We start from the raw sequence: 15,755 nt of genomic DNA, 5'->3' as shown, positions 1-15,755 counted from the left end.
ACAAAGTAGAATATTACTCAGCTATAAAAAAAAAAAATGAATCTTGGGGCACTTGGCTGGCTCAGTTGGTAGAGTGTGCAACTCTTGATCTCAGGGTTATAAGTTTGAGCCTCATGTTGGGTACAGAGATTACTTTAAAAAAAAAAAAAAAAGAGAGATATCTTATCATTTATGACATGGATGGACCTAGAGGGTATTATGCTAAATGAAATAAGACAGAGAAATACAAATACCCAAGTCTACAGAATGTTACTCATATGTGGAATCTAAAAAACAAAACAAACCAACCAGAATCATCAATACAGCAAACTGGTGATTGCCAGAGTGGTGGGGGTTAGGGGAATGGTAAAATAGGAAATAGGTGAAGGGGACTAAGAGGTACAAACTTCCAGTTGTGAAGTACATAAGTCATGGGGATGTCATGTACAGCACGGCATAACGTATGGAATTGTCAAATCACTACCTTGTATGCCCAGAACTAATGCAACCTTGTATGTCAATTATATTTTAATTAAAAGTAAAAAAAGTCCTCTGCAGACTCACTGTATGTCAGGTACTAGGGTTACAGAGGTGAGTACAACTAGTGCCTGACCCACAGCTGCTCATTGTATTGACCGAAGAAGATCCCCAAACCCATGGGGAGACTTCCCAATGTGACATCAGGGGCAAACAGAATGACAATGTGCTGGGGCTGCTGGGCTCAATGGAGCCCCGAACCTGACGCACTGAGCAACTCCAGGCCAATCTAACTACTCAAACTCAGGGTTTATCTCAACTGACCCCCTGATGACTATCCTTCACTTCCCTAAACTCTTTCCTGTCTGGGTTTCTTCTGCACCACCCTTTTTCCTGTTTTCATCCCACTCCTCTGGCCGTTTGCTGAGGGAGCACTGTCACTCTCATGGCCTAATGACCATCTCTATATGTAAATTGACATCTGGGAAACTTCTCTGTTGAGCTCCAGACCCTTATTTCCACCTGCCCAGCAAACACCTAAAATATGTCCAAAGCAAAACCACAGCCTCTCAGGTCCCACCCTCACCCTAGTACATACCCAAAACCCCTCCTCTACCCACTGAAACGTCCATGCCAACTCCTGGCATCACTCGTTCACCCAGCCGGGGGCTTACACACAACTCGTTTTTGCATCATATCCAATGGATTACACTTCTAGAAATGTCCCCCAAATCTGGTCTTCCCATCTTTACTGTCACTGCCTTAATTTCCAGTTATAAAGTCAGTCAGTCATGGGAATGTAATGCACAGCATGAAGAATATAGTCGATAGCATTCTAATAAAGCTGTATGGTGACAGATGGTTAACTACATGTACTGTGGTGAGCACTCCTCTTACTTTGGCCACAATCTCTCCCCCTCCATCAGATCCTCAACATGCAGATCAAGTGAAGCAAGTTGATTTTTTTAACTGCCTTCTATAAGATGAAATCCCAATTTCTTAGAATAGTCAAAGGCCAACCAACACTTCCACTTTTGCCCAGACAGCCTGCCCTTAGTTCTGCTAATATATCACCATCTCCCACACTCGCCCAGTTCCTAACTCCTTGTCTTTTTTTTTTAAGCTTTATTTATTTTGAGAGAAAGAGAGAGAAAGACAGAGAGAGAGAGAGAGAGAGAGAGAGAGAGAGAGAGAGAGAGAAAGAGAGAAACAGCAGGGGAGGGGCAGAGAGAGAATCCCAAGCAGGCTCCCAGCTGTCATCACAGAGCCTGAGGTGGGGCTCAAACCCTGAGATCATGACCTGAGCCCGAGATCAGAGATCAAAGTCGAATGTTTAACTGATCGAGCCACCCACGTGCCCCTAAGTCCTTGCCTTTGTGTATGTTCTTTCCTCTGTCTGAAATGCTAACAATAAAACTAATGAAAACAGAAGCTAACACTGACCTCAAGCAATATGCTAAGACATTAAATGTCTTCCCATTTAATCCCCGTGACCTTTCCTTGAGGTAGGTGCTATTATTGTTATTCCTCATTTTACCAGTGAGAAAGCGCAGGCATACAGATAATATTTGCCCAACACTGGGCAGATCTAACCACACAGCTATCTGGACTGCAGGACCCAAGTTCTTAACCACTACACTTATGGCACCCCTGATTTACCCACTATCCCTATCACCAAGCAGTTCCTAATTCCCTTTAAGACACAGCTCAAAAGTTCCCTCTTTGGTGGAGACTTCCCCAGTGCCCTAGGCCTCTCTTCCCATCCTCTAAGGGTCCTTGGCATCATGCTTTTTCATCTTTATTACAGGCAGCCTCACTGGTTGAGTCCCAAAGATAAGTTAGGTCTTTTTTATCTGTGTATTCCCAGCACTATACAGCGTCTGATACACAAACACTTAGATAATAAACTCTTCCAAGTACAGGGAACCTGAAGAATATCCTGCTCAAACTCAAGTCTACCCTACATGTTACTGCTCCCAAACACCCTCCACTGCTACCCTTATCCCGGCCCAGGCCGCCTCCAGGCTGAAGAGGCGAAGCCCTTGCTGGGGCTGCCACGCCCACAACCAGCTGATAGCATTATCACTGCCAGGCAGGTCAGGGAGCTGCTGGCCATGCCCTCCTTGATTACAGAGTAAAGTGCATCTAAGAAGCACTTTCTCTGGCAGAAGAAAGACAAAGGGAACACTTGATGTGGGGCTGCCAGATTTAAGGTCTTGGTCATTTAAAGTGTGCAGGTGGGATGGCAGACATAAAAATGTACATAATTTTATAAAACCTGCCATGGCTATTATTCATTACTCATAAAGAGCCAATACAGGCTAGCAAAAACGTACATAACTAGTATTTTTTTTAAGTTTCTTTATTTATTTTGAGAGAGAATGAGTGTGAGAGAGAGAGAGAGAGAGAGAGAGAGAGGGAGGGAGAGAGGGAGAGGGAGAGGGAATAGGAATCTTAAGCAGGCTCTGCGCTGTCACCATGAAGCCCAACATGGGACCCAATCCCACGAACTGTGAGACCGTGACATGAGCCGAAATCAAGAGTCCAACGCTCAACTGACTTGAGTCACCCCGGTGCCCCCATAAGTAGTATTATTTAGTTCTGTGATCCACCTGCCACTTTTACATAATCACCATGACTATATATTTCATTAAATCAGATACACTTTGCTACAGGTTTTGATTACTCTAGATTCCACAACTGCTCAGCACCTAATGGAATTGGTTTGTTTTTTCTTTTTTTCTTACATTAAAGTAGAATGGTTACTTGCTTACAGTATATGCAGAGGGAACAAAGTAATTTTTTTTAAAAAGTATGAGTCAATGAAATCATCACCACTGTAGCCAGTAAATAAGAACGAAGGAAGGTAGTTCCAGAACTTGAAGTAAGGTTTATTCCTATGAGTGAGGCTAATAAAAACCAGGAAGTACACAGTTAATTGTAATACATGCTAAGAGATGGTCTATAATTAGGATGTGGTTCCCAAACGCTGAACTTTAGTACCTGTGCTGATCTATATTGCCTATGTAATGGTTTTCATAAAGCTATGTTCAACTTAATGAGATGTCTCTTATTCTGAGACCTTCCATTCTGTTTGTTAAAATGTTTTCTTTCTTTGAAATTATGGTAATAAGTGAGGAGTTTTTAAAAAATGCCTTTACCTGGCAAATTTAAAACTGGTAACTCATGTTGGATCCCAATACTGCTTTTACAATGTTACAGTTTCCTGGAACCCAAGTCTGGGAACCACCATGTGAGAGTGTCTGAAGGGACTTGGGCCAAATCTAGCTTGTGTGACTAGGATGTAGTTCTAGAAAGCAATAACCAAAACAGAAAGCTAATGATGCATTTCCCCAAACTGTGCCTGAAAAAAACAAACCTGGTACTTTACGATTTTATATATATACATCACTTAAGATTCCCAATGCACATTAGCATCTTAAAGACTCTAAGTCCAGTAGTGAGCAAAGACCAGTTTCATTCAGTTTGAATCAGGAAAGGAATTTTTTTTTCCAGGCAAGCCTATTAGTTGCCCCAACAAACAGGGGGAAATGCTGAACTCATCAAATGTATTACAATGTGTGTGAAAACAGAATGTGTTAATAGCAGACATACAGCTTTATGAAACCTGGCTCAGAGGGGGCAGGGAAGCACCCCCTCCTCCAAGTCGAATTTGGCAGTGTTTTCTGTGGGGTTTTTCCAAGAGAATACATAATCTGGTAAAAGGATGCTTTCTACTTAAGTTTCTCTAAAATCTAGAGGAAAACCATTCTTCAGTATGGATGGTCAATTCCTTTTTGATCTGAATGGAATGCTCTGCACAGGGAGGACAACATCCTGGTCATCAAAAATATCCATCTCCCACACACTGAAATAACAAATTAATATTTAAAAAATCGCTTATGAATGTGGTTGGTATGATAACTGACTGGACTGATACATTTGATTCTCAAGACCAACAAAACTGGGGATCAGATCCTGGAATATGGTGTTCCAGGGGTGGAACTTCCCTAAAACGTCTTCGAACCTCAGCAACACAACCCTCGGTGGATCATTAAATCAATTTAGTGAGTCAGGATCAGCTTTTTTGGTTTGGGGGTTTGTTGTTTGTTTGTTTTTTAACAAAACAGACTTCAGAAGAATGTATCAGAACACATTACACATAGTGCCAGAAAGTAAATACTTCTGCTTCAGCGCATACATCCACATATGTACAGGGCCTCCAAGTAAATTGCATTTCTTACTGTAGAGCCAATCAAAAAGTTTGAAAGCCACTGTTCCAAGCTACCCAATTATCTATCTAACTTCGGCTTATAAATAGGAACTTCTTGGCATAAAAAGAATAGCAATTATTTTCTGTAAGCAAAGGAGCAAAAGAAACAATGGCACCAAGAGGTAAAAGACGGGGCTCTGGGCTCCTGGGAAGGAGGGAGCGGGGTCTCCTGCTACGTCTCTGTCCTCACGACAGCATTAAAGGGCATTACTTTAAGCCCACCACTATTCAGTCTGGCTTTTACAAAGGAAGACATGGATAACCAAAATGCGCTTCTAAAGGAAAACAGAAAACTAAAGGATTAATTTCCATACTGATTAAAAACAAAACGAAACATGGGACTTCACGGAATAGCTGACGTCTCAAACCCTTACAGGGCACTTCACAGAAAAGCTCGCTCCCCTATGTCTGCTGAAATAAAACGGTGCACAACCGAAAACCACTGCTTACTCTCCAGTGTGGACAAGCTTTGGTTCCAACTACAGTTCACGAGAATTTCTATCTTTACTGGTTGTTACTTAAAAGGTCTAATTAGTAACTACAAAGCAACATAAATCAATGACATGATTAAATAAAAATCTTTGAACCTGCTCTGTACAAACCACTCTTATTTAGTAAATAAATATTATACTAGCTCAGGATGGCAAGAAATACAAAACAGTCTAAGGCCAAACAGCCTGCACAACGCCAAACAGAAGTGAGATACGCACACAAAATAATTAGCCCTTTGGCACTCCTTTTCCACCCTCAAACACCTCTGCCTACGCTAGATGGCTGGGACCACTGACTGAAAGTTTCTAAGAACACTCAAATCTTAATTTCGTACCTCCCTGTCTGGAACCACCACCAACTCACAGACTTCAAATTCAACCAGGTCAAACAGGGGGCAGGAGTGCTCCCGTATCTCCAGCTGTATCTGCTTGTAAATGTAAGCCTCTGCACCTAGCAATTCTGAAACATGACACAAATTGGTATGTTAAAGAACTTCTACCAAGGTACCATCCTGCTGACCGTAGCCAAAACAATTTTTTAAATTCCTGTTTTAAATTTTGGAATCTGGGGGTGCCTGGGTAGCTCAGTTGGTTAAGCACCTGACTCCTGAATTCGGCTCAGGTCATGATCTCAAAGTTTGTGAAATCGAGCCCCGCGTCAGGCTCTGCGCTGATAGCGTGGAGCCTGCTTGGAATTCCCTCCCCCACTCTCCCTCTCAAAATAAATAAATAAACTTAAAAAAATTTTTTTTGGAATCTGTGCACTTGCATAAAAGTAAAAAGTTCATCTCCTCACATTCAAAGTTTAGGATCTGACCCTTCCAATTCTAAAAATTCCATTAGCGGAGTCCAACATGTGTTCTAAGAAACACCAGTCCTGTGAAATGCTTTGTGATGCCCTGGCTATTTTCAAAATGCGTATTAGCTGTAAGGGAACCCATTTACTTTGAACAACCCTGTGCTGTCCAATACGGTAGTCACGCATGGCCAGTATGCACCTGTAAAGAGGCTGGTGCCACTTAGCAACTGAAATTTCAACTGTATTTTAGTTCAATTAATTTAAAATTTAAAGTTGGTACTCATTTCCATTACTGGAAAACTTTTGTTATGTTTGGAAAAACTTGGGTATGTGGATATACTTTTTTAACTGTAAATTTTGTGAAATCTCAATACAGATCAAGTATTTCTAGTGAAAATTTCATATTCAAACTGAAATGTGTTGAGTATAAAATACACACCAGATTTCAAAAAGAATGTCAAACATCTAATTTTAAGTATTTAAATATTTAAGTATTTAAAAACTGATTTCACATCAAACTGCTAATATTCTGCACATACTGGGTTAAAGTATACATTATTAAAAGTAATTTCACTGATTTCTTTTACTTTTTTAATGTGACTCCTGGAAAATGTAAACACATGGCTCACATTCCATTTCTTCTTTTTTTTTTTTTTAAGTTTAAGTTTATTTATTTAAGCAATCTCTATACCCAACATGGGGCTCGAACTCACAACCCTGAGATCACGAGCCACATGCATGCTCCACCAACTGAGCCAGCCAGGCGCCTCTCCCATTCCATTTCTACTGGATGGTGCTGGAGTAACCTAATGATTCCCAAACTTTTCCCACTGTAACACCTCCCAACACTAGGTTTGGGAACACTGCAGTAACCACATCCTGTTCTTCTGGATGACCACATCTGAGATTGAGAAGTCCTTCCCTTCTCTTCAGCGACTATTACGAACCGTCCTACACAATCACCTGCCTTTCAATCCTTTCCCAGGTCCTGTTTCTCTTCCTGTCCCCAAGGACCTATTCTCAGTTCTCTTTTCCATTCTCTGTACTTTCATGGTGAGCTCATCCAGTCTCTCAGCTTCAACTGTCATGTCTGTGTGGATGACTTCCAATTCTTGATCTCCACCTCTGACCTCTTTCTCAAGCTTCAGCTTCACACTGCCAGCTGCCTGCTAAACAGCTGCCTCTGGAAGTCCCACCAACTTAACTCAGGATGTCTGACCTGGATTACATCTTCACTCCTGTATAAGGTTCCCAACATTCACCTTGAAAACCCAGAGTCCCTGGTCCCTCTTCTAGCCTCACCACCACAGTCTTATGGCAGACACTTTTTTTTTTTTTTTATAGTTTATTTTGAGAGAGAGAGAATGAATCCCAAACAGGCTCTGCACTGTCAGCACAGAGCCTGATGTGGGGCTTGAACCCACGAACCGGTAGATCATGACCTGAGCCGAAACCAAGAGTCTGGTGCTTAACTGAATGAGCCACCCAGGTGCCCCTCGAAGACCCTTTGTTAACAGTCCCATTTCGCCACAACTGGCCTGCCTGACTCTAGATCACGCACTGCCCCCGCTGGCCCCGCGGCCCCCGGCCTCTGCCCCTGCCCCACTGCCATTTAGCATTCTTGAAAACCACTTTGATCATGTTTCTATCATATTTTCAACAAGTCCCCTCTATCTGCCATCCAACTACTAGCAATCCAAACTATGAGCAGGCGTTTCATCTCCCCTGTACACCTCTGGGCTCCCGTCAATCCTCCCGCTAGACTGCTCTGCCCTCTATACAATTCTGAACCTTTTTTTTTTTTTTATGTTTATTTATTTTGGGGAGAGAGAGAGAGAAAACGCAAGATTGGGGAGGAACAGAGACAGACAGGGAGACACAGAATCTGAAACAGGCTCCAAGCTGAGCTATCAGCACAAAGCCTGACACGGGGCTTGAACTCAAGAACGGTGAGATCATGACCTGAGCTGAAGTTGGATGCTTAACCGACTGAGCCACCCAGGCGCCCCCAGTTCTGGCCAAACTTTAAGGCTCAGCTCAGTTACACAGTCCTCATAAAGTGTTTAATGATCAACCCGACTAAAATTAGTCTTTCTCTTCCCTCAAATTCCTTTGGCATTTTTAATGGCAACCATTATGGTAATAGGAGTATGTGGTCTTATCTTCTTTATAAAATAGTGTCCCCTTAACAGATCCAACAGCATCTTGCACTGCTCGTTGCCATCTTTGGACATCTTACCAAAGAAATCAACTTAAAAAGGAAAATGTTGGAGGACTCGGACTACTGATGATTCTCAAATCTTTGTCTCCAGACAGATATCTAATTGTTTCAGACTTTCATTTGGATGTCTCAAAATTCAATAACTCTAAAACTGAACTCATTATCTCAACCCCACACCTGTCTCCCATCTAAATGGACCCCCCACTCAGCAAATGATATCACCATCCCGTTAGTAGCCCAGGCCAGAGGCAGAGGCATCATCTTAAATTTCCCCAACCCTCATCTTCTCATACTCAGAAAATGTGTTCAGGTCATCTGAAATCTTCTTCCTAAATATCTCTGGATTTACCCCCTTCTTCCCAACTCTGCTGTGAGTTCAGGCCACCATTACCTGGGATGCCTTAATACTATCTAGTCTTAAATTCATCTCTCCAGCCATTTTCTACAGTGCAACCACAGTCATCCTTCAAAAATCCAGTCTGAACAGGTAACATTCCTGCTGGAGACCCTTTAATTGCTGTTTAGATAAAGACTTCCAAAGATGGTTTACAGACCTTCTGCATCGGGCCAGTGTTTACCTTTACAGCTTCACTTCTTATTTTCCAGATCATCTCTTTCCTTACGTATGTCACACTCCAACCATGTCCAAGTATTCTCCGAGTACACCAGTGTCCTCTCTTGCCTCAGGGCCTTTGCACATCCAGTCCTTCTATTTGGGTTGGGTGTCCCTCTCTTGTAATCGCCCAACATGCTGCACACTGGCCAGCCTCCTTGCATTTATATTCTTTCTAACTTCAGCAATGGTACCTGGAAAAAAATCTTCACACTACTTCTATCCAGCATATACTAGATACTCAATAATTACTTGTTGAATGAGTGAGCAAACATAATAATTTTCTGGGTTTAAAAAAAAAATGCCAAAATCAATGAAAAAGCCATTTCTATGACATCTATGTTTATTTGACAGCATTGTATAAGGGCAATTGGCCTAAGTTTTTATTTTACCTGTCTTTTGAATCAAAACCATTAATAGCTTAGTTAAATATATGGAATTTATATCTGTAGGCTCAGAATAATCACAATGAAGGAAAAAACACTGTATTTTATCTTCTCCCTTGTCTTGTAAATTTGGGACCAACTCATCTGAAACTGTTGAGAACCTTTTGATGCAAAACACAGAATGTAAGAAAAGCAGCCAAGCAAATGTGGATCCATCACAGAGGCAGAGCCTGCAGGAAACTGGAGAGCATGAAGAGACGACATCAGACCCTAGGAATGTAGGTAGGGACTTTAATAAAAAGAAAAGGCTCAGCGCTACTCCCATCCTTATCCAGGCTGAAGCTCAGTGCAATCAGTGCACACATTTCATGATCCTGCAAGGCATGAGAGAGAATGGAGGCATCTGTGGGGCCGTAAAAGTCTTTCTGGTTTATTTAACAAAGAGGGGGTAGAGCTCAGGGGAAGGAAATACTAAGCAATGAGACCAGGTGCCAGCTCTTACATACAACATTTCCTTTATGGTTCACAACAGCATCTTATCCCCATTTTACTCACGAAGAAACAGGGGCTTATGGTCACGTAGCTGGTCCTAATGACCTTAGACTCAAGTGTAGCTCAAATACATTTTATCGAACACTCAGTCCTGCTTAGCCCAGTTCTAGATGCCGGGGACTGAGCGACAAGCAAAACAAAATCTGCTCTTATGAAAGTGGAAGGCTTTGTGGGGAGTGATGCACCATCATACACAAATAATGTAATTTCATTGAGTGACACAATTAAGGGATATTAAAATGGTTCAACTGACGGATGTGATAGAGTAACCAGGGAGGCAACTTAACTTGCAAGGTTCTCAGGGATCATTTAAAAAATAATTTTGAGGAGACACTTTTGCATGACTAACAAACATGTATAAAGTGACTATCTTGACAAACCTTCAATGGAAGTCTCTGGAACTAACGAGAAGCAAAAATTACCATTCGTTTCCTGATTCTCAGCAAAAAGACTACGAGGTGACATGAACTACAGTGCTGTCCTAGTCCTAACCCAAAGCAATCGGTTAGATAGTCACCAGATGCTGAGTATTTCCACACGAACCAAGTGGCTGTTCAGGGAGATGGCCGACCAAATTCTTAGGTCCCCCAGCACCTACAACAGCACCCAACACACACTGGGGCATAATAAATGATTGCTGAATGAACATACGAAGGAAGAAAAGAAAATGTTCAAATGTCACTGACATGGGTTAAATCCCTTTTCAGGCCAAGTGGCTTCAATTCACCCCAGCCCACTCCACCACCAGTCTTAACCACAAGAGGGTAAGAGAAGGTAATTTGTATAAACTGATGAGCCATACTGTACTAGGAAACAATTAGCGTGTGCTGCCCCCTCCCCAACCAAAGATGGTCAGAAACCCCGTCTTTAAATCACATGTTACACTTAATGAAAATCTAATATCCAAATGATGACTAAAAATAAGGGGCTTCTTTAAAGAAGGGCTTTCCTAACGCAGGTACTCAGGACACTTCCATAGCAGGTACTTGTTATAACTACTGCACACTTAGCACCAAGTTGTGATGGCCTCTTTATCGGAGAATCTTCCTTGCTAGATTGGTACTTCTTGAGGGTAGAACAAAGCACATTCATCTGTATTGCCTCAGGGCTTTGTCCAGTTTAAACTGCACACGAGGGGCGCCTGGGTGGCTCAGTTGATTAAGCATCGACTTAGGCTCAGGTCATGATCTCAGTTCCTGAGTTCAACCCCCACATCGGGCTGGCACGCAGAGCCCCCTCTGGATCCTGTCTCCTTCTCTCTCTGCCCCTCCCCCACACGGTTGCACACAGGTTCTCTCTCTCTCTCTCAAAAAAAAAATAAACATTAAAACAAAATAAAAATAAACTGCAGAAGAACAATGAGTACACTAAGTTACAAAAATTAAAATTTCTCCAGGGGCACCTGGGTGACTTAGTCTGACTTCAGCTCAAGTCACGATCTTGTGGTCCGTGAGTTCGAGCCCCGCGTCGGGCTCTGCTCTGACAGCTGAGAACCTGGAGCCTGCTTCAAATTCTGTCTCCCTCCCTCCCTGCTCCTCCCCCACTCGCACTCTGTCTCTCAAAAATAAATAAACATTGAAAAAAAATTTAGGGGCGCCTGGGTGGCTCAGTCAGTTGAGCGTCCGACTTCAGCTCAGGTCATGATCTCGAGGTCTGTGTCGAGCTCTGTGTCGGGTTCTGTGTTGACAGCTCAGAGCCTGGAGCCTGTTTCAGATTGTGTCTCGTCTCTCTCTGACCCTCCCCCGCTCATGCTCTGTCTCTCTCTCTCTCTCTCTCTCTCTGTCAAAAATAAGTAAACATTAAAAAAAATTTTTTTTTTTAATTTAAATTTCTCCAAAACGTTTCAGTCATGGGGCAGATGGGTAGGGTGAGGCCCACCTCCTACTACTGTTATCTGCTGGGCCTGCTCTGTGGAAGCTGAAGGCCTCCTGACTCCACATCACTCTTGCAGTGTCTCTTGTAGAGGTGAAGAACTGGAAAAGCCTTGGGAGACTTGTTTCAATGTTTAGAAGTTTATTTTTAAAGGATGGTCCTAGTGGTGATGGAGAAGGACAAGCGGCCATTCAAAGCTGTACAAGAGTTGAACTTGCACTAAATACCAAAGATGCTGGTGCTTCCTTTCTGGCACCCAGATGGTAGGACTGAGAAACAGTTGAAAAATAAGACACCACTTCTGATAGATAAGCACTATCCATTTTTGTGATGTTTCGGTAAAATCTTAATAATGATTTTGTGACATTTCTTTCTGAGGCAGAGCAGCTGTGAATAATGACATTACTATAGGATCACAAGCAGACCCAGTGTAAGGAAAAATGGATTGGGGGAGGGGGCATCTTAAGTAAGAATCATATTCATTTTCTCCAACAAGAAACTTCCTCTGCACACGCCATCTCATTTTTAAAAACCGTAACATGCAAGTTCTGATATCCCTGGTTTCTGCTCTTCATAACATCAGCCACATCTCTAAAGTTTTTAAAGCTCCATTTCACGCTATCGACAGAAAACAAAAACTTCAACAAAAGGCACAAATTAAATACTATCCATCGGCACACTTGATACTCATTTTTATGTGCTTCTGAATTACCATACTTTGGGCCCTGCAGGAACTTAGATCCAAAATGGCAGCTGGGCTTCTGAAACTCACCAGAGCCCTAACGCTTAACATACGTGAAACGAGGTCTTATTTATCCCACTTTCCAACCTGTCTAGGAGAGAGAAGTATTTCTAAAAACATTTCAGACACTCAGATGGCATTATGTCCGTGTTCATTCTATCATCCTCCTTCTTGCCTGAGAGAGTAGGTACCCTGCTTTTTTTGGTTCCTCGGCTCCACAAACTGAATTAACCTGCTATTCACATGTTTACACGGGCCACGGAAACAAGCTAATGACAAAACATGGAAAGCTTAGGTTTTTCTCTTCTGTAAGGCCAACTTAGGAAATGGGTGTGAAATCGATCATCTAAGGAGTGAAGCCCTAAGTAAGTGCTTTCATTTTCAGAAAAAAACCCAACAATGATGAGAGCTCTAATTTTCCTTCGGCCCACCACACAGCAACACTCCCTATCACTATGGTAATTTCTAGGTCTTTTCCTTTAAATTCAAGCTGTAAGAAAATTTTTAAAGAGACAAATTTGTTGCAGACTACCTCTTTAATGTAATGTTTCCAATCTCTTTTACACAAAAGCTGAACTTATATGACCAAAAAACGTACAGTGGTTTTAAACTGTCATATCTCTACTGATTCCCACTACTAATATAACAACATTAATTTTAGAAAAATAATAAAAATACTTGCTCTTTAGAGACAGAGAACTTTAATTATCTTTATGTATTCAAATGCAGAGTCTTTTTGTTAAATTAGCGTGAAAGTCCCTTCATCTACACACAATTGCCCCAAAGAAACAGGCCATTTTCAGCACAAGGGGCCAATCCATTTGAACACTGAATAAAGCTTTTGAAAGCACTATACACCCTCTTCCAGACTGTCAAATTTTCAAAACGGGCCAGCATTTCTTCCATTTTTTTTTTAACACTTGCAGGCCCAGCAAGCATCTTATAATTAGATTAATTAAAAAGGAAACAACAACACTGCTCCCTTCTGATCAAAATTATTCCATTTATGCTTAATTAGCTTTAATCCAAGTCTACGTATTTAATGATGGGGATATGACAATTCCAGGCATTTGCATATTTTAAATACCTTTCTAAACTATACTTTGTAACAGATTTAGAAGAACAGTCTCTTTCTCATGCCAGTATGCCACGCATAAATCAGGAGGATACAAATTAGGAAAAAAAAAGAAAAAAGAAAAGAAAACAAGGCCTCTCAGAGCCAGGGATGTGCTGAGGGGGTGGGGTGATTTACTCGGAGGTGGGGGCAATTTCCCCGCCACATCACAAACTACGACCCTTTCAGCCCACCAGACGAGAGAGAAGCATTACATCACACTCTTACAATGATAGGGGGAGGTGGCTCTGAGAAAGCAAGTTTTCAGCTTTCTTTCCTCCCTGCTCCCAGGCTTTCTAGAATCCTGTATTGGAAGTAATGGAATTTAACTTCAGGGCACCGCACAGTTTCGGGGGTAATGAACACCCACATCCATACAGCTACCTATTTACGTGACCCTAAACGTCCACTTCGACAATGGATACACGGCCCAAACAGGCAACCACACACACAGATGCTGAATTTGTGCCGAAAAGCCCAGTTCATCTGTACAAAATGAAACAAAAATTTGTAACCCGTGAGAAATGGAGAAGGCCAATCTACAGGGAGAAACTGATAAAGAATTCATTCCTGGTGGGGTGAATAGCTGTTTAGATCTTTAAAAAACCATGTTTACAAGATAGTCCTACCACTTGGTTCGAACCACGATCAAAATAAAAGCGCATCTGGCTGCACATTTGAGAACACACACAGAGACCCGGTGTAAATGAGCGCGCGCCGAGAAGAGACGGGTGACCCACACATTGCTTGGGAGGTTTTCAAGCAGGGGAATCTACAAACCCCAAACCTCCTGGTGTTCACTCGCCCCCAGCCTGATGTTTAAAATGTATCAGGTCTTATTTTAGGTTTTACATCTCTCTAGGAAGGATGGCCTAGCTTTAAAAAAAAAAAAAAAAAAAAAAAAAAGGCTTTCCATGGTTGTGCTTGCCCTCCCAGATCCTTTGTCGGCCTTAGCAGCCGAAAGAATGCAAACCCATTTATATTTATGCAAATTTTTGCAGCAGATTTAAGGGGGCAGGGAGAGGTCTGTGTTTTTTAAAAACCTCTTTCTAAATATCAAATTTCCAGTTATTCGTAGTTTCATTGATTTGCAACACAGAAATGATGATGAAAATCTGTATATAAATTAAAAGTGCAATTAAATCACTTCAAAATTTAATATTCTACCAAGGCTTTTCCATTTCTAAAATGCCGAACCAAAAGTACATCACGGGTCTGATTTACACAGATTCACGAAATGTCTGAAGCCAGTCTCCATGCTAGACAAATGTCCATTTGCAACAGCACTAGTGAAAACGGTTAGACAAGATCCATATAAATCAATTGGTTTAAAAAAATTGAAAATATTTACCAACCTCATAAAGTGCAGCAGTGCTTAAATCCAGCAAATTGAGGCATACAAGGTAGAAATGGAAATGAAAAAAGGTCCAAAAAATGATTTCTTTTTGTCTATCTGTTTTTTTGTATTTTAAATATTCAGAAACCAGCAGAGACTCTGTCGGCCATTTTGGCTTGAACTAACTCTCTCACTCACTCTCCCTCTTGCTCTCTCTCTCCCCCTCTGTCTCTAAAGGAAGCAGCTTTTTGTGACCTTCAAATAGAGGCGGATCATGTGACTTCGGGTAGGTCTGTCAATCAGGAAAGGGGAGGGAGCTGGGGAATGGAACTGCCTTAAAGGGAAAGCAGCCCTTTTCCACTCACTTTCATTTGTGAAATGCTGTTATCTCCTGCTCTCCGCCTACACGCACTGAATGTGAAAGTGGCAACAGCATAAGGGTAACAGATGAACAAAATAGAAAAACCTTTATTGGTTTATAGAAATAACCAATGCTCAGTTGCGAGCGATTCTTGCAGATCCTGGAGGTTGACTTGCTTGCTACAGTTCTTTGGCTGTTTGGGCAAGCATGGGCTGGCAAACTGCTCTTTAAAAGGGGGCTTAAACAATGCTTCAGCCAAACAAGAGACTAGTTTTTAAAGATTAAGGTGAAATATAGGGCACAACTGATCTCCGGCAAGCTCCTAAAATGCACAAGAGAAGACCAAAAGGAAACACCAAAGTAGAAACGGAGACTGGCAATTCAGAGAAGTTAAGTGACTTATCTCAAATCACACAGCTAGACAGAAGCAGAACAGGGGTTGGTTTCCCACATTTATCGTTTTTGGTGCATGTGTATCTGACACTTCCCCTCCCCCCCCCCCCCCCCAATAAAACCTATCCTGCGGCCACACACAACAG

The 15,755-nt window shown here is 41.9% G+C and overlaps 1 protein-coding gene across 22 annotated transcripts in view; it reads right to left on the bottom strand.

The window, feature by feature from the left end:
• Positions 1–15,755, bottom strand: part of TNRC6B (trinucleotide repeat containing adaptor 6B) — a 249,989-nt gene that overhangs the window by 120,950 nt on the left and 113,284 nt on the right. For 3 of the 22 annotated variants that reach the window (XM_049627547.1, XM_049627544.1, XM_049627545.1), the window contains exon 1: positions 14,875–15,711. The exons of the other annotated variants lie outside the window; for them this stretch is intronic. Coding sequence is in view for 2 of the 3 variants with exons in the window: in XM_049627544.1 (XP_049483501.1) it covers positions 14,875–14,879 (5 nt within the window). In the remaining variant the exon portion in view is untranslated. Of the gene's footprint in view, positions 1–14,874; positions 15,712–15,755 lie in introns of those variants that run through there. 22 annotated transcript variants of the gene reach the window in all.

The sequence above is a fragment of the Panthera uncia genome, chromosome B4 (genome assembly GCF_023721935.1).
Source record: "Panthera uncia isolate 11264 chromosome B4, Puncia_PCG_1.0, whole genome shotgun sequence".
NCBI lineage: Eukaryota > Metazoa > Chordata > Mammalia > Carnivora > Felidae > Panthera > Panthera uncia.
This window is presented reverse-complemented; position numbering and strand designations above follow the sequence as displayed.